The 18,930-nt window shown below is 43.0% G+C and overlaps 1 protein-coding gene across 2 annotated transcripts in view; it reads right to left on the bottom strand.

The window, feature by feature from the left end:
- Positions 1-490: 490 nt before the first annotated feature.
- The window catches only part of WDR47 (WD repeat domain 47), a 40,557-nt gene continuing 22,117 nt past the window's right edge, over positions 491-18,930 (bottom strand). The window contains exons 9-16 of one of the 2 annotated variants that reach the window (XM_067538314.1): positions 18,150-18,225; positions 15,721-15,878; positions 14,398-14,478; positions 12,225-12,394; positions 10,777-10,947; positions 10,077-10,208; positions 2,695-2,913; positions 491-1,867 (exon numbers count right to left, since the gene is read on the bottom strand). In XM_067538314.1, the coding sequence (XP_067394415.1) occupies positions 1,725-1,867; positions 2,695-2,913; positions 10,077-10,208; positions 10,777-10,947; positions 12,225-12,394; positions 14,398-14,478; positions 15,721-15,878; positions 18,150-18,225 (1,150 nt within the window). In that variant the 3' untranslated portion in view covers positions 491-1,724. The remainder of the gene's footprint in view (positions 1,868-2,694; positions 2,914-10,076; positions 10,209-10,776; positions 10,948-12,224; positions 12,395-14,397; positions 14,479-15,720; positions 15,879-18,149; positions 18,226-18,930) is intronic. The other variant, XM_067538315.1, reaches the window with a different exon arrangement.

Genomic DNA, 18,930 nt, shown 5'->3' with positions numbered 1-18,930 from the left:
TAAAAAAAAAAAAATCAGAATTTACAAAGCTCCAGGGCTAACAAGAATCACAACAGTGAAGCAGTGATTAGGGGACAGAAACCGAAGCTTTGCAGTAGTCAGGAATTCGGTTTAAATAAGTTGCTCAATTTTTGAACAGTTATCCATTTCCCCTGCAATAGTTTTTAATATGCAAATCGGTATGTTACAAGATTGTATGACTGAGACAATAGATCACCAGCTAGCTATCTGTATGGTAACAAGACAGGAAAGAAGAACTAAAACTCAGATTTTACTTCAAAATTGCAGTGGGGGCCTAAATGTAAAACAAGAACAGGCTTCTATAACACAGTAAGCTGCTATAATACAATAGCTCTGTTAAATCAGTTACTAATGAGGATATGGAAGGTCTAAAGACTTCAACCTCTTTTAACATGTAAACTTAAGAGTTGAAATATGGTGACCTATAAAAATAGTACACAAGAGACCAGACAGGGTGAAATAATTGGTAGTTGTGCCTTTAAGGTGTCAGAGGTCTTTATTGAGATTATAGCACAGATACACTTCCATAGTAATTTTTTCACTTGTATACAATTATTTAAAAAATGCTTGTTACAGTGAACTGATAATTTAGTAATTATTAGAACTAAAATGTAAATGCATTTCAAATAAATAAATAAACCTAAAATTTAAGGTTTTAATTTAAAAGGAACTGTACAATATGAAAATATAACAATACTTAAACATTAGAATCTAAAGTTTAATAGAAATAAAACTGCAATTCTGCATTACATAAACAGTGCAAGAAATAAAAATCCAAATATGCTTCTAGACTGGGAAGTTAAATGATTGAATTTTTTTTAATTATCATGCAGACATAGCATTTTAAGCCATGCTGTTGTCTAAGTGTTAAAGTACATTTTTCCTTTGAGAGAACAGCTAGCTATTTAGCTCACTGTGACAACTGCTGCCAATCCACTTTTTTTCCCTACAGTATATTATACACAGAGGTATTCTGTTGCATTTAAAATGAAACATTACATGATTTCTGGAGCAAACCCAACATTTTATATTTTGTTTTCAAGGTCTAAGCCTTTCGAAAACAATATCATGTAGTAAAAATGGCAACATTTCCCCCAGTTTAGGTGAAAAGCAAAACACTATATAGTGGACTATAATCAAGAAGCAGTTACTGCCTATTCACCTTTAAACTTTACAATTATATGTACTAAAAACAATGCTGAAAGTGGAGGAAAAAAAGTCTGACCTCTGGTTGACAAGTGATGCATACAATAGAAATGTGAAACAGCAGAAGTAAATTTTTATCTTCTACATTTATGTGGAACAAGTTACTGACTTGATTAAAGTGTAGTTCAGTTTAAGTTTCTATATAAAATTGTCATTGAGGCAAAGATCAAGGAATGCAATTAATACTAAACTGTAAACACATCATTAATCTTACTTTGAGTGCACATCGACAACATAAGAGCTCTTCCAACAGACTTAGGCAACAAGACTACAATAGGTCACAGCAGCATGAGTTCACATGGAAGACTGAAAGCACTGCAAAATAATACTAACACATCAAGACCTCCTAGCAATTAGACAATCTGTGACAAGTATCTCTTTTTGCTAAGACACTCTCCTGGTCAGATGCTGCTCTTTGAATCCCTAATTACTGTTTTTACAGTCCAGTAGTCTTATTTCTCTGTGCTTTATCTGCATACGTTGCCTTTAGTTGCACTCTAACCATTGTAGGTCCAAAGTGTTACAGTTCTGTCTGCAGAAGATGACAAGAAGGATAGATCTTGTGTATGCCACCTACATTGAATCACTTTGTCCTTGTGTTCCCCTACGACCATAATAGGAAGCTGCTTGGTAAGGTCCCCTAGGAGAAATAGAAATAATTATTTGTTTCATAAACACTTACAATAAATTTTCATGACTAAACTCTACATACGTATTTCACTTGCTGAACAATAAGTTACTTCATTAGACGGTAACTGAAAGATACCTAAAGAATATGGTTACAGGAAGAATGTACAAAACTCTTTCATTCACATTAAAGGGGGAAAATTTTATTTTGGTTTGGAAGATAGTCTTCTGTTCACATTCTATAATCAATCAACTGACTGCTATAAACTATTATTTAACATTTATACTGTAGCAGTGCCTAGAGGCCAACCAGGTTGGGGCTCCCTTCTGTTAGGCCCCATCCAACTTTTTGCAATGCTTATATTCCTAAAACTTAGTTAAAATACAAATGAATGGTCCATGAAAATCAGGATCATTGAACAAGTCCTCCAATCTCTTCCATTTGATTATTCCCTCTCAAACAAACAAAACAAAACAAAAAAAAGAGGTAATCTAAGCATGAATTTTGCTTTGTGTTTTCTGCCCACCACCTGAATGCAGAGGCCCAGTCATTAAACAACAGTGATTTGTTTCCCTTACTGCAGTTTTTTTTCTTATCCATATTTAGATGTCAAACTATAGTCTTGATGCAATAAGCAATCTGTTGTGAGCTGACAAGAACCACAGGCATGCGTATTCCAAAACCTTTTAAATTTCACTTTATAGCTTTAAAAAATTTCAGATTTCTACATTTTAAGAAACCAATCTCTTTTGATCTAACTTTCTTACAACCTCTGATATTAACAAAAACACCCTTCACTGCTCAGTTTTGCTTAATACATTTCACATCCGATGAATTACCTTGCAAGTCTGTCACCTTTATTTTCATATCATAAGATCCCGTAAGCAAGTAGTGAGCCCCAGGAGAGAAGCGAACAGATCGAACATCACTGGAATGAGGATGATAGCTCTGCACCATTCGTCCTCCTCGAATATCATACAACATGCAACTGGAGTCCTCTTGCCCTGTAGCTAGGAGGCGACCACTAGGATCAACAGCTACCGATGCCACAGCGCTGCCTAGAAGAAAATTCTGTCCATAAACTAATGTAGACTTGTGGATATGTTCTGCATTCTTTTGAACATGGAAATGTTTTTGAAATGTTTGTAGAACTGACAATATTAAAAGGTAAAGAACATATCTAACCAAGTTAAATGTACTTTCATCTAATAGTTAGTATAGTAAAAGACAAGTCCTATGTCCTAGTGCCCTAATTGTATAGTATTATACAAATACATACTATAGTATACATACATACATACTATACATACAAATACTATTATACAAATAGTAGTATAAATACCAACATATCTAACCAAGTATAGTAAAAGACAAGTCTTATGTCCTAGTGCCCTAATTGTATAGTTTGCCTTCTATATGTCGATTTCTTATGGTGGAGTGGTAGCAAACCACAGTTAAAGCTGCACCAGAAAAGTGTGTTTAACAGTGGAAAAAGATTAGGAATATCTGCTCAATGTTTCACCATAGAAAAAGGGAATATACAAAAGTGTGGGAGGGCTTTTAATTTTCTGCATAGTTAGAATCCATAGTAACGTATTTACAAATATACTGGTAATGAAAAGATTGTTTTGAAAACAGGTTCTGTATCTGACCCACTTTTTTCCTAAACCCTTTTGCAGAGTATATGAGATTGTACACCAAACTTGTGTAGATCACTGTACATCTGTAGTTTAGACGAACACCACCCTTTGTGTATTTGCATTTTGGAGTTTGAGAAAACAGGGTTACTTACCAGTAACTGTTGTTCTTCGAGATGTGTTGCTCATATCCATTCCAATATAGGTGTGTGAATGCCACAGTGCAGTTCCTGGAACTTTTTTCCCCTTAGCAGACCCCGTAGGGCCGGCTCTGGTGCCCCCTGGAGTGCCCTGTGCATGCCACAGCACATGAGGCACTGCTGGCCCCACGCCCCCTCAGTCCCTTCTTTCTGCCAACTCCAACAGCGGGGACGGGGGGGTGGGTGTGGAATGGACATGAGCAACACATCTCGAAGAACAACAGTTACTGGTAAGTAACCCTGTTTTCTACTTTGAGCGATTGCTCATATCCATTCCAATATAGGTGATTAATAGCCATACCTTGGAGGTAGGTAGGAGTTACCGGTGAACTGCCCTCAGCAGGGCTCTGCCAAATCCTACGTCCCCTCTCGCCTGTTGAACGATGGCATAGTGGGACGTGAAGGTGTGGACCGACAACCAGGTGGCGGCTTTGCAGATGTCCTGCAGGGGCACTCTCTCCGGGAGGGCCACAAAGGAGGCCTTAGCTCTGGTTGAATGCGCTGTGATGACACCCGGGAGCGACACATTCGCCTGCTCATAGTAGCACTTGATGCAGGATGTGATCCACGTAGAGATGTGCTGGGTGGAGACCGGTGATCCTTTCATCCGGTCCCCCCCCCCCGCGGCAAGGAGCTGCACTGACTTCTGGAACGGCCATGTCTTCGATGTAGGAGGCCAGGGCTCGTCTCGCGAATGCCCTCTCCGCTCCTCCTCCAAACCGTGCGGTTTGGGAAAAACACAGGAAGAGATTTATTGTGGTTCCAACGAAATCGGGAAACCATCCCAGGCTGGGAGGCTGGGTGCGGCTTCAACTGCATCTTATCCTTATAGAATAGTGTATAAAGGGGCTCCGAGGTCAAGACCCTAATTTCGAAGATCCCCCAATCTGAGGTTACGGCCACCCGGATGGCTACCCTCCACGAAGCGTGGCAGAGGGCATGAAGCCATGGGTTCCAAGGGGGAGGGCCCTATGAGTCTCAAGAGGACCAGGCTGATATCCCAGGGAGGCACCGGGTTGCGGACCTGGGGATAGCGCCTCTCCACTCCCTTGAGTACCCTGACCAACATGGGATGAGAGAACGGGGATCTCCCCGCTAGCAGGTGATGGAGGGCCAAAGTAGCTGCCAAGTGGACCATCAACTAGGCCAGCACCAGACCCTGGAGTACTCCAGGGTCGCCTGCGGAGGCAAGAGGTTGGTGGAATGCCCCGGGACTCTGCCCAAGAGGTAAACTATGTCCACTTAGCCTGATACATGACCTGTATAGAAGGGTCCCTGATGCCCAGCAGGACTTGCTGGACCTGCACCGAGCAGGCTCCTTCTACCTCTGTCAGCCACAGAGCCTCCAGGCTGTGAGCTGCGGGGAGTCCAGATCCGGGTGCAGCAGGTGACCGTGGTCCTGGTGCTGAGCCAGCGCTGGCTCGGTCAGGCCTGAGCAGTGAATTGGACATCCGCTCTGTCCCTGTTTATGTTCAGTAGGACCTTGGGCAGGAATGGAATGGGCGGGAACGTGTACCTAAGGGTCCCCGTCCCGTTACTGAGGAACGTATCTGAAACTGAACCAGTCTCATGACCCCAGTGCAAGCTGAGCCTTGGCACTGCGCATTCCAAACTGACGTGAATAGATCCAGTTGGGGGACACCCCACTTTTGGAAGATCACAGTCACTACCTCTGGGTACAGCGACCAGTCGTGGTGGGGTAGAAACGACCTGTTGAGGCAACCGCCTCGTCGCTCCTCACCCCCATGAGGTGAGAGGCAGTCCAGCGGAGTCATGCCTCACGGCAAAGCCCCACAGATGGGTATCTTCCTCGCAGAGAGCCGAGGAGCATGCCCCTCCCTGCCTCTTTATGTAAAGATGGCTGCAGTGTTGTCCGGCAGTGCCTGCACCACTCTGCCTGTCAGGAACCGGAGGAACAGCCTGCACGCTAGGTGAAGGGCTCTCAGCTCCTTCATGGTGACCTGGCAAGCACCTTTCCTCCCCCGACCAGAGCCCCGGAGTGCTCAGGTTGGCACCGATGTGGGCTCCCATCCCACATACAAGCTGTCGCAGATTAAGGTGACGGCAGGACCAGTTCCGTGAACGGAACGCCCTTCCCTACTGCCCTGGGGAATCTCTACCAGTCTCGGGAGGGTAGGGCAGGCGGCGAACTGGACCACCCAATTCAGTGGGTGTCTGCTCGGCACATATACCGAGGCTAACCATGCCTTGAAGCGGCCTGTGCCTCAGGCGAGCTAGCCTCACTATGTACGTGCAGGCTGTCACGTGACCTAACAGCAGTAGGCAGTGCCTGGCTGTTGTCATGGGGCATCGGTGCAGCTGGGAGATGATAGAAACCATCACCTCAAAACGTGGCTGAGGCAGGAAGGCTCTGGCTCTGGCCTGGGAAGCGTCCAGGGTGGCCCCAATGAATTGTATATGTTGCACTGGGGTTAGTGTGGACTCCTGCTCGTTTATGAGCAGTCCCGGCCTGCTGAATGTGGAGCAAGTGAGAGTCACGCTCTCCTGCACTTGGAACCTGGACCTACCCCATATCAGCCAATCGTCCAGGTAAGGGAAGATTTGCACACCCTTTTGCTTCAGGTGGGCCGCTATTACCACCACGCATTTGGTGAACATCTTTGGAGCCGAAGATAGGCCAAAGGGCAGGCTGTAAATGGGTAGTGAGAGCCAGCCACTGTGAAGCGGAGGAAGTGCCAGTGGCTCCGGAGGATTGACCCATGAAAGTATGCGTCTTTGTAGGACAAGGGCGGCATACTAGTCTCCTGGATCCAGGCAGGGATTATGGAAGCTAGGGAAACCATGCGAAACCTGAGTCTTCAATATATTTGTTCAGACGACGCAGGTCTCAGACCCTTGGGGGCACCCCTTCAGGATAGAAGGGCCTTAACCTGTTCAGGACAGGGCGGGGCGGGTCAGGAGAGCAGGAGGGGCGCCACCCTTGGGCGCACCATCGAATTGTCTCCTATGATTGCCCAACCCCTTGGGGGGCCCCTGTTGGGGCTGAGGACGAGCTGGGGGGGCTGAATCCATCTTTAAAACCCCTTATTTCTGTCCCTATTTCTGTAGGGTTGAAAAGGACCTATGCAGAGGTCCTGGTCGCTGGTGCGCCTGGGCTGCGACTGCCGCCTGGAAGCCTGGGGCATGTACAGGCCCAGGGAGCGAAGCATGGCCCTGGAGTCCTTCGTGTGTACAGGCCTAGGGAGCGAAGCATGGCCCTGGAGTCCTTCGGGCCGTGCAGCTTCGCATCAGTCCGATTGGAGAAGAGGGCCGACCTATGAAAGGGAAGGTCCTGGATTGAGTGCTGCACCTCCTGGACAGGCCTGAGGGTAGCAGCCATGAGTACTTCCTCATGGAACTGGCGGGGGCTATGGCCCTACCCGCCGCAGCAGCAGCGTCATCGGACGTTTGGAGCGCTGCCCTAGCCACCATGATTCCTGCATGCAGGATGACGGAAACCAACCTCAAGGTAGGGGCCCCCCTCTTGAGCAGCTCCTGGTGCACCCTGAAATCTTCCAGTGGTGCCATGTGAACCCCAGAGACTGCCTCGTCCGGGGAGGAGGAAGAGGACTGCCGAGGCAAGTCTTGCAGGTGCTCCCCTTGCCAAAGGGATGCACCCGTAGAGGGTCCCTCTACGGGGTCCGACTCCTCGGCCGAGGAGCGGTGTTTATGGGCCTTAGACTGTGCCAGGGCAGGGGCTGTACCCCTGCTAGCAGAGTGGATTGGGGCCCTGGTCCCATCTGGGTGCCCCATGGGGCCCAATAAGGCCATTGACCCCAGGGCCCAACTGGGGCTAACTGTGCCACCTGCTTGGACACTTTGTGGGGGTGTCAGCTGTCCCGATGACTGTCCTCCCCATGGGACCCGAGCCGCTACACAGGCGGCCATCCTTGGTCCCGGGTGCCGAGCCTGCGCCGGGGACCGTGTTTTCACTGCCTCTGTCATGGACGACGACAAGGACCGCCTGTGTCGGCATGGGGGGGGGAGAGAGGGAGACCACCGAGGGGCAGCTCCGAACAGCCCTCGGCGTTGCGTGGAGTCCCGGCGGTGCCGCCTGGAGCTGCGGCGCTGCTACCGCCGGGAGCCCCGCTACCGCCGGAGAGCCTCGGCACTGCCCCGGGGGCTTGGTACTGGGGGAAAGAGCCTTGGCATCCAGGACTTGAAGCGCCGCCGACCTGCTGGGGGAGCATCCTCGCTCTACCCCCGGTGGCCGTCTGGCGGGAGATCATCCTCCCCATACCAGTGATCTCCACCGCTTGCCACGGGACCCCAGCCCCTTCTCCCTCGGCGGGGGAGGGGGCAGGCCAGCGGCGGGCGCGTAGGTGGCATAGGCAGGCCAACAAGGCTCTTGCCGCCTGAAACCCTCCGCGTTGGCAGGGGCACTCTCCGACTCCCAGGAGTCGGAGGTGGCTCCCTGCTCAGAGATGCAGACCTGGAGAGGACTCGACAGGCCGTGGCTGGTGCATCTCCGTACTCGACTCTGCCCGTAACCATGGTGCAGGGGAGTGTCCGCACTCCACGCGCTCTGCTCGTCGTCGGCACCTGGGATGCTGCTCTGTGCCAAGTCGAATCCAGTGCCGGCGGTCCCAGCCCCCAGCCCCTTTTCCCTCGGGGGGGGGAGGAGGAGCAGAGGTGGCACAGGCAGGCCAACAAGGCTCTTGCTGCCTGAAACTCTCTGCGTTGGCAGGGGCACTCTCCCACTCCCAGGAGTCGGGGGTGGCTCCCTGCTCAGAGATGCAGACCCAGAGAGGACTCAACGGGCCGTGGCCGGTGCATCTCTGTACTTGACTCTGCCCATAACCACGGCATAGGGGAGTGTCCATGCTCCACGCACTCTCCTCGTTGTCGGCACCAGGGATGCTGCTCCATGATGAGTCGAATCCAGTGCCGACGGTGCGCTCCACACCGAGGTGATGTTCGGTGCCGAGGGGGAGCAGGATGGCCCGGACGCGGAGCGGAGCGGAGCGACAAGACCAAGGCTTTAAACCTGATCTCTCCGTCTGGGCTCACTGTTTAAAAGCCTTGCATATCTTACTCTTGTCTTTCCTGTTTGCTCTCCCCCCAGGCACTTAAGGTGGGGAGGCCGCTTAAAATCAGGCGGCCGGAACATAGCCCGGCCACCTTAAGTCCCTCAGGGACTTCTTACTAAAACTACACTACTTAACAACTACTTAAAATTAACTAGGGTACTTTGACTAACAAAGAGTTCAAAGAAGGGGAATGGCACTTGCAGAGAGCAAGTGCTAATTCCACGCCTGGGGAAAGAAGAGACTGAGGGGGCGTGGGGCCGGCAGTGCCTCGTGCTGCAGCATGCGCAGGGCACTCCAGGGGGCACCAGAGCCGGCCCTACAGGGTCTGCTAAGGGGAAAAAAGTACCAGGAACCATGCACTGTGCCGTGCACACACCTATATTGGAATGGATATGAACAATCACTCAAAGTAGAAAACATGTTTTTATTTCCTAGATGGTTTGAGCTGCATCACTTTGGAAGTAGTAAATTAACTACATGTTTATACGTGACAGCAGATTTGCCAAATTCCATCAGCAATATTTACTCCAAGGTTGACATTTTTAATAGCCTAATATTCCTTTCAGCCCCCGTGTTTACATTTGTTGTCAATACAAAAAAAAAATCATTGTTACAAAGAACGACAATGTTGATTTTTGGGTAAGGTTGTACATTTTCTCTGTTCTTTAGAGCAGCGGTTCTCAACCTTTTTTTCTCAAGTACCACTCGGGTCAGGTACAGTCAGGTCAAGTGGTACTGTACCTGACCCGAGTACCACTCAGGGGAAAAAAAAAAGGGGGGGGGGACTTTCGGTGGCGGCGGGGTTTTGCAGCGGCGGCGGGGGGGGGACTTGCGGCAGCGGCAGGGTTACATGGGGGGAACAATGCCCTCCACCGAAACCCTGCCACCGTTTGCCCCTTTTCAGCGGCAGGGTTTCGCGGGGGTGGGTGGGTCTTTCGGCGGTGGGGAGGGGGGGGGGAGTGGGATGGGGGGGGACTTTCGGCGGCGGATTCGGCGGCACGGTATGGCTCGCGTACCACCCAGCCTTCTTCGAAGTACCACCGGTGGTATGCATACCAACGGTTGAGAACCGCTGCTTTAGAGCATCGTGTAAGCTTATGGTGTTATATAAAGGTCTATTAATGTCAAAAGGTCATAAAGGAAGAAAATAACCAGTTTTTGAATGGATAGGCCAAGTTTTTGTTATTCTTTAAAATGAGCAACTGGGGGTTGTTCTAAACAAGCCAAATGTCCTCATTTTACAATGCAAGATCCCTATTCAAAACAAACCAAATGACAAGAACCATTTTTAACATATGTAATTGTGCAAGAAGTTTTTTTTTTTTTAGTTGCGAGACAACAGCAATAGTCTTACCAGTTCCATGAAATGTTGTTCCAACTACACGAACACAACTGGGTACTCTAAGATCCCAGAATCTTACAGTCTTGTCTTGGGACCCAGATGCAATCATCCATCCACTCCACGTATAAAGTGCTAAAATATGACCTATAGATAAGAACATGTTTTACTTCACTAGTATTACTCGTTTAATGATCACTACTGAATTCTCCACATATCATTCTGAATATGCACTTACACATTAAGTAAGGTCATCATCAGCATACATTTAGGAGTAGATTAAATGTTCTATTTTAGTTTGAAGAAAGTACAGTACTAGCTTTGGATAGATCAGAGAGCTAGAGATAATCAGCTAGCTCTCTTCAGAGAGCCTTTGTTAGCAGATTTCTGTAGGTATCAGTTTATTATCTGTTACTCCACATATATGTGTCTCTTGGAAAAAGGTTGCTATGTGGCATGGACTGAAGGGCCACCAGTACAATGGCAACATCCTGCTTTACATCTTCTCTAGCATTAACACTCTTGTCTCCCTGATGACTTAGGGCTTAAATAAATAATGATCTAGATTTAAAAAGCTCTCTCAAACTCACTAGGGATAGGACAGAAGTGCTGGCAGTAAGAAGAGCATGATTTGGACATATTTGTTACCAATGCTTGTTAAAAAGGCAGAGCATAGAATAAATAGATTATAAAAATATAACAGTGACAAACATACCAGTATGGCCACTCAGAGCATGTAGGCCTTGACCTCGTTGGCAGTCTGTTGTGTAAATGTTACAGTCTCCTGCTCCAGCGCTAATTAAAATAGCACCACCACTTTCTGGGCCTTCCATAAAAGCAAGATCTCTAATTGTCCCATCATGCATACTGAACTCCAAGTCTGGTCCTGAAATAATTAAAAAAAAAACAAACCAATAACCCAGGAACAGATTGAGACATACTATGTTTAGTATAAATTCATAATGTAATCATTTAAGCAGTTATGGTAACAGTGCATTATTATTATTATTAATTAAAAAGCTTACATTTGATATATGTAAGAATTTCAGGGTGGAGAATATAACTTCCTAAACAAAGGATAAAATTTCACAATGAATGGACAAAACTAACAGATTTCTGTGTATGATCAGAGTATATTAACTTTTGTTTCTTCAATATTAATTAATCCCTCTGTGAGAGGATTGGAGGTGCACACCTTAGGGTATGTCTACACAGAAAAGACATACCTGTGGCTGGCCTGTGCTAGCCAATTTAAGCTCGCTGGGCTCGGGCTGCGGGGCTATTTCATTGCTGTGTTGACTTCCAGGCTTGGGCCCAAGCCCAATCTCTGGGACCCTTCCACTTTGCAGGGTCCTAGGGCTCAAGCCTGGAAGTCTACAGAGCAATGCAACAACCCTTCAGCCTAATCCCCGTGAATCCAAGTCAGCTGGCACAGGCCAGCCATAGGTTTTTCTTTGCTGCATAGACATACTCTTAGTGTCCAACCAATAATTTATTCCCAATTCTGGAACTAGACTTCAATATGTTTGTTCATGGTATTTTATTTCAGTTGACAACACCCCCTTCCCCGTTATCTAACTGAAATAATATTGTCAATATTAAAGCAGTGACATCAAAACAAGAAGCATATTTATGAAAGACTAAGTCCCATAAGGTTATCTGTACTTTTGTGACTGGATTATCCTGGAATATATCAAATTTAAATACATCAAATATATCAAAGTTAAAAACAGGCTAATGATCTTGAAATTCCTGACCAAAATCTTCTGTCTGATTCTCCTGACTCTTTATTATTACTATTTTTCTTCAAGAAACCAAAAGTTTGTCAGGCACCTCGGAATAAAAACACTTTGATCTCACCTGCGTATTACTCCTTAATCTGTCTCTGTTGAATACATTCTAGCGTTTCAAATCCCCAAGCACGATTTCATTTTCCTCCAAAACATTAGTGAGTACAGATCAGATATTCAAAGCTACACTGATCTGGAGCCCAGGTTTGGCAACATTCTAACCTCCCATTGGCTCAGGACTAGGTCTGAGATCCAATATATCTCATTACTACAATGACAGGCATACCCCAAGTGGCTTTGCCATTTGTCAGTAACATGAACATACCAAATAAATGACAACAAATGCTTATACCAGTATATATACACATCATACCTGTTGCATTACAAGTTTCTGCATTAAAAGGTAGTACTTTAACATATTTATCATTAGAACCAGTAGCCAATAACTGTCCACAGGGACTCCATGCGACACAATAGATTGACCCTTTGTGATGTTTGTTCCTTTTGAAACGAACTACTGGTTGTTTAGGAGTGTTATAAGCACTGAAAAAAAAAAAAAGATAAGTATTTCCTTTATTTGTAAATACAGAATATGTAACCTAAAATGTAAGTCAACTCTATTATTTAATGTAATAAGAAATCCAAAGTAGGCAAGAAAGTTAGTCTTTTACATTTTGATTCTTTTTTGCAACACATTTGACAAATCAAGGTCACAGTGATAAACTTAGCTTTGAATACATTTACCTTCTAGGTTTAGAATTAAATGCTTCACAGTTTTAATGTATTGTTTCTACTTATTTTTCTGTTTTCTAACTTTTAAATCAACATTTAAAAGCTACAGAAGAGGAAAGTCTTCCATGGACATTTTGGCACTCATGTGGCTATGATAAGAGTAATAGAGCTCATCAATATTTTGTTGAGAATCTCAGGGAAAGCTGATCCCATTTGACTGTACAACAAACAAGATATTTCCAAAATCAAGTTGATTTTTGTTTCTTTCTCCCCTCAAACAGTTGGTAATAAAAGTTAAGTCAAACAAAACTGTAAAAATATGGTGTTTTGTTGCCACACCAGAACATTCTCCAGACACATTTTAGCTTCCATGCATTATGCAAAAAAGCTTTCAATAATACACTTTTTGTGGTCTGATTCCTTGCAAGCAAAAGCAAGTGCTCTAAAGGGCAATGAAACTGGATAAGTGTGGGTGGCAATTTAAACTTTTGCTTTGAACTGCTTAGTTTTAATGCTGGAAGGCAACTAGGAGTAGAATATTAGGATAACAAAGAAACAACAAAGAAAGCACCTCCTTGTTCTTCAATATTTCACTACAGAAATATTCCAAGTGTGCCCTGAAATAGATTTCTACAACACACACTAATTAAGTTATGAGTGTTCTTGATGGGGGAAGGGAGAAATCAACAACAATCTTGAAACACAATTCAGAAATGTCTGCAAGAGGTACCCAGTTTGAAACAGATAACACTTAGCTATTATTACTAAGGCGTTGCCTTAAAAAACAAAAAACCCAACACAACCAAACAAAAAACCCCCCTCTAAAATAACTTTTTTTCAGACTTCAAAACAAGTGAAAACCATGGAGAGGTATTCCTGTTTGAAAATCAAGCACATACATAAAGTTTTGATCATATACAATGGGACTACTTGTATACTTAAAGTTAAGCATTTACATGTTTGCAGGATAAAGGCCTAGGTTTGTAGAAAGAGCAATGTTTTGTGACAACCATCCCTAGGAAGGAAGTGAGCTAAAAACAATATTTTAAGAGAGAAATATTGGTGTAGTGTATTCCACCCCACACACACACGAGAGAGAGAGAGCGCGTGAGCGCACATGCGAGCACCATTGGTTTTCTTAGGTCACCTTAAAGACCTTCTACTCACATCAACATAGCACTCAACCTCCATGTACTGGACATTAAACAGCAAGGAAGAGGAGCAAGAGGATACTCAGAACATTTCACCCATCAGCAAGAAAGGAGACTGAATGTGCACAGTCTGTGCAAAAAGCACGGCTAGCATTGCCCATCTTCAAAGCACCTTCTCAAAACTCATTTAGTTGTTCATTAAAATCATAACCTTCTTGGCATTATTTCCGAACACTGTAAATCAACCTTTACGTACACATGGCTGAAGGGAAATTCCTGTTCCCTTTCTCCCATTGTTTCTATAGGTTATTTAGACATGAGGAAATAAAATGCTTGTAGGAAACAAGTGGGAAGTTATGAAGTATTTCAGATATAGTATAGAATCTAGAATAAAAGCGCATTCCAATAAAGACAAGAAGCTCATTGGGCAACAGAAACTAAGTCTCTGACTGCTAATAAGCCATTTTAAAAACTTGCCACAGAAACTAGAAAATGAGGATGGACTGAAGAATGACAAGAGGGGGGAAAATAAGCCCAAAAATGACAAGATCTCAAAGGGTTTTAAATAGATATGCAACTGGCAAAGGATAAGCAAAGCAAATAACATGGCCACTTTAAAGTTATAGAAGAGAGCTTATAAAAGGAAATAAAGTTACTAGTTACTCTGTTGACATCTTTGCAGAGGAAGAAAGTGAAGATCTGCCTAGGTCAGGTATCAGTTTTCCAGGGACGACAGACGAGGAACTGCATAGCATATAAACAAACAATTATAAAAAAGGCTAAATGCACTTAAACTAGACAATACCAGGTGTACTATCACTTTTAAAAATGAGAAAGCAAATCTTAACTTTTAATTAGCTATTTTAGAATTTCATTAGATGAAAGAGATATTTCTCAAGATTAAGAATATGATCAATCTTTCACTACGCTTACAGCCTGACAAGACAGTGGCTAAGGAGATGCACAGACAGTCCTCAGGAAGAGCTGTGGAAAGCTCAGAACATTCCCTTTTGTTTCTTGCGGTGCTGTAATTTTCTATCTTCTCAAGTCACTAGTCACATCAAGTTCACTAAATCAAATTACATACTATAATTAGGGTGCTAAAGGTTACAGGGACAATCTTCTTATAAATCAAAAAACCAGATTTTTCTAAATTCCAGCATAACAAGCTAAGCCAATCAGGAGGGCAGGTAGAAGGCAAAACACACTCCACCTCTCCCCAAACCATGTTCTTTCTGCTTCATACAACAACAAACATTTTGGAGTAAGAAATTCACTGGCTCCTTTGTTTATTACCTTTGAGGGAAAACAGAATGCAGGCAGGGACATTAGAGGCTAAAACATGCTTTTGAACCAAACTGGGAAGATATCCCAGACACATCAGGAGCAGACACATACAATAAGAGTGCCATTTTAAGAGTAATTTTTCTGAAAACCACCCAACTTTAAAAAAGGTATGCAATTGAAGCAATGATTAGAAAGTGAGTTTGAAACCAAGATTTATTTCTGGAGAAAGAAGGAAATAATGGATATGAAAGTTCAGGCAGGTAGAATTAAGACAAAAGTGGAAGAGGCCAGAAGCATTCTGCCATAACACTTTTTTCTGTTCCTGAAATGTATGTTCTAAGACACAAGTTTCTTTTACAATGCCAGTGTGTTCAAGACACTAGGAGAAGAATAATACTAAAAGGAAAAGCTGTAGTACTGATGTCAAAACAGCTTGGCAGTAGGAAAAAGAACAAGTCAAACTAGCTGACAAACACAGAAATACTTCAGCTCGCTTTTTTACTGTCTTGGTAGTTACTCTGATCCCAAAGCAGCATTGTAACATCTCATTTTTAACAGGTTAATCAACTAACAAAATGAAAGGGTTAGAAGACATGAGCAGACTTGAAATATTTACAGAAAGCAGTGAATATCCAGTGGTAAGTAGTGGAATAGAAGTGATTATGATAGGACTGTATGATCATTTATTATCCTTCTTACCTTGGGTCAGTTACTTCAGGATAGGCACACACCCTCAAAGTTTTAGAATTTGAGCCAACAGCATACAAACTCCCACTTGGATGAAAAGCCACAGCTCTGACAGCTTGTGTATCTTCTAGGGTATTAATACAAATGAACTGCTTTTTTGATTTATCATCCTGTTGTGTAAAAGTGTGACAGTCACAATAGGTTCACAAACATAACTGTACATTTTTTAATAGCTTGCACACATTTCCAAGACAGAGAAGTTAAAATCCATCCCCATTAAAAAAAATGTATTCAAATGTAAAGCTTATAGGGGAAAAGAATGGGAGGGACACCCCTTGACTATTTGTGATACAGAGAGTAAAGACATCACAGCATCTTGATCTCAGCAAAATCACATAAGGAAAAGAGTTTTTCAAAGGTTCTTCTAAAAGATCTACAAGAATGCTTACATAAAATTAAATTAAAATGAAGATGGCATGACCTCACATTTTTCTGAGCAAAGAACTTGAAAACCTTTTAATATTTTAGCTGTTAAAATAAGAAGTATTCTTCTTTGCAGAAGCTTGTTCTTATTTGTTCCAAATTAGGCACCAGTAAAATGCTTCTCTTTCCTTCCTCAAAGCTATCCAACTACCGTAATTTTTTCAAATCCAACTTAATATTTTACATACAGCTATTAAATAGCCAATTAAGATGGAAGACTTATGAGTTAAGGGAAAGACACCTAAGCACACTTGATAGGTTAAGTGACATTTCACAACCTCTGTTTGGGGCTATTTGTACTCGACTAAGGAGAAATTCAAACACAGTAAAAGATAGTACAGTATCATATTGCATGTTACAAGCATACAATATTCTCTGCAGAACACTTGTAGCAATTTATTTTCTGATGTAAATATATAGGAAAATATGAGAGCTAAACAGAAAGACTTCAAGACTTTTGAGTAACAGGTGGACAAAACTTTTAAAAGTTATAAATCGTGCAATATTTGGTAACATATACAAGCTGTAAGTAGTTTGCTTTTTATGTTTTTTGTTTCTTTATGAAAATTAAAAATTAATCACAAAAACATTACAAGTTATATTTTGAAGAGTCCTGTAATTCACAACTTTCTTTCACAATCTGCTTTCACAACTTACTTTAAATTAAAAAAAAAAAAAAATCCTCCAACCCCTCCTCCAAAATACCCCTTCAACCAAAAACATTCTTTGAAATGACACAAACATTTTCAGACAAAGGTAGTTTATGGTAAAAGTTAGAAGGGATTCAAAGTTGTGTTTATACTGGAACCAGTCTAAGCCACTACTATAGTTCATAATATGGGCTGTACATCTAAGTCACTGACAAATGTGAGCACTTTTAGATTGATGGGAAAATTAAAGACCAAGTTTTGGCTATTAAAATTAGTGGACACTGGAAAATTTGGACCTTAACATTTATAATGGTAATGACTTCCATTTTATATCCTCCCACGTGCTATCAGAAGTCTCCAACACAATTTCTCTACTATTTTGAATTTGTGTGGTGAAACAGATGTTTTTGGAACTTGCCAATTACAAAATTACTTCTCCTGTGGTAGATTAAGGCAAAATCATAGGTCAGGACTCCAAACTGGGCGAAAACAGAACAACAGTCTGCAAAGATATATCACTCAGTGTGTGACATATGTGACATGTGTCACCCAATGTGGCAAGAACAGCTCCTTTCATGGGTGTGTTTGTTTCAGTATTTTATCATGTGCTCAGAGCTCTACTCCCTCTGACTGCTGTTGGGCCAAAACACATTTTGGAGCCACCTAGAATTCTCCTGTCCCTTTCTCCTCCAAGCCAGAAAGAAGAGGCAGAAGCCTTGAAGATCCTTATCAATATGCAAGGGTTTTCTTTGGAATGTGGGTGTGAGTGAGGTGAGACAGGGCTAATGCACAAAACCCTCTTACTACAGAAAAAGAAAATGACTGTAGTTCCCTTCTCAGAACCCAGGTGCAAAGAATTAACATCTGGGCATTTGATATGTGTCCCCCAACAGTATACCAAACCCTCCACCTTGTAAAGAAGATAGCTGGGGAATTATTTGCTGCTTGACTCCATTCAAAATAGTCCAAATATTACTTTATAAAGGCAATGGACAAAGTCCCGTACATAGTATTTTGAGGGCTGGCACAGGAAAGCATTAAGGGCAAAGATTTAAAAAACAAGCTGCAGTCCCAGTAGATTTTCATAAAGTAGGAATTGTTTTGGGGTGGGCATAAGGGAAGTCTGACATTTTGCTGCATTTAGCCTGCTTGTTAACCCTCCTCTGCATTTTCTTCATTTTAAAAGTTGGCATCTGAGAGAAACTCATTACAAATACTGTTGCTCTAAACATCTAATATTAAGATATAGTCAGATCAAAAGTTGTGTCCTTTAAGGATAATGTAAATACACTTTAAAAAAAATCTCACCTCATCACCTCTTGTCCTAGTTAGATTCCCTGAAGAATCTTCAAGTTGTGGCTGGATGATAGCATGTTCTGGTATACTGTTTGGTTGTTAAAAAATTAATAAAATTCAGTGCAATACACAATATAAGCAGACCTTTCTAATTTGTTGTATGGGTGTATTCTGACTAGAAGAATAACATTCAATCAGACACTCAGAATTAACTCATTAATTTAAAGGAGCAACAGTAGCACGTATGTCTGACACCTTAAGCCATCATTTTACAGAAAGTTTATGATGTTTTTGCAAAGGCAAAAACAAATAAAATGTTAAATATATAACTAAAAAGCAACATTGTCATCTTGAAAATTACACTTGTCTGGAAGTGTTTTATTTACTATTACTACAAGCAACATCTAAAAAAAATAAAAAGGAAAGAGAGCAAGTCTCCCTCTCCCTGCTTCATTACTTTCTGCATTATACAGAGAAGGTGCAGAGTCAGTTTTATCATTTCCCTGTTGTAGACAGTCACTTAGCAAAGCAGAAAAATAACTGATAAGACTTCTACAAACAGGGAGCAAAAAAACCTCAAAAAATATCAGGATGTATTGTTTACAGAGTGCTCTATCAAAAACAGAAATCTAAGTGAATTGAAAAAAAAAATCATTTACATTGACCATTTAACAGGAACCGTATATCACTAAAGGTGTGCTAGGGCCTAATTTTTCAGTGCAAGCCCCACCAGACCTGACCCTGACAGGGTCGAGTCATTTTATGGCCCAACTCTAACCCTTCCTGATACTGT

This window comes from Emydura macquarii, unplaced genomic scaffold, assembly GCF_026122565.2.
Source record: "Emydura macquarii macquarii isolate MOO-44397 ecotype Brisbane River unplaced genomic scaffold, CSIRO-AGI_Emac_v2 contig_480, whole genome shotgun sequence".
Taxonomy (NCBI): domain Eukaryota; kingdom Metazoa; phylum Chordata; order Testudines; family Chelidae; genus Emydura; species Emydura macquarii.
Note: the sequence above shows the minus strand (reverse complement) of the source record. Positions and strands in the feature narration are given on the sequence as shown.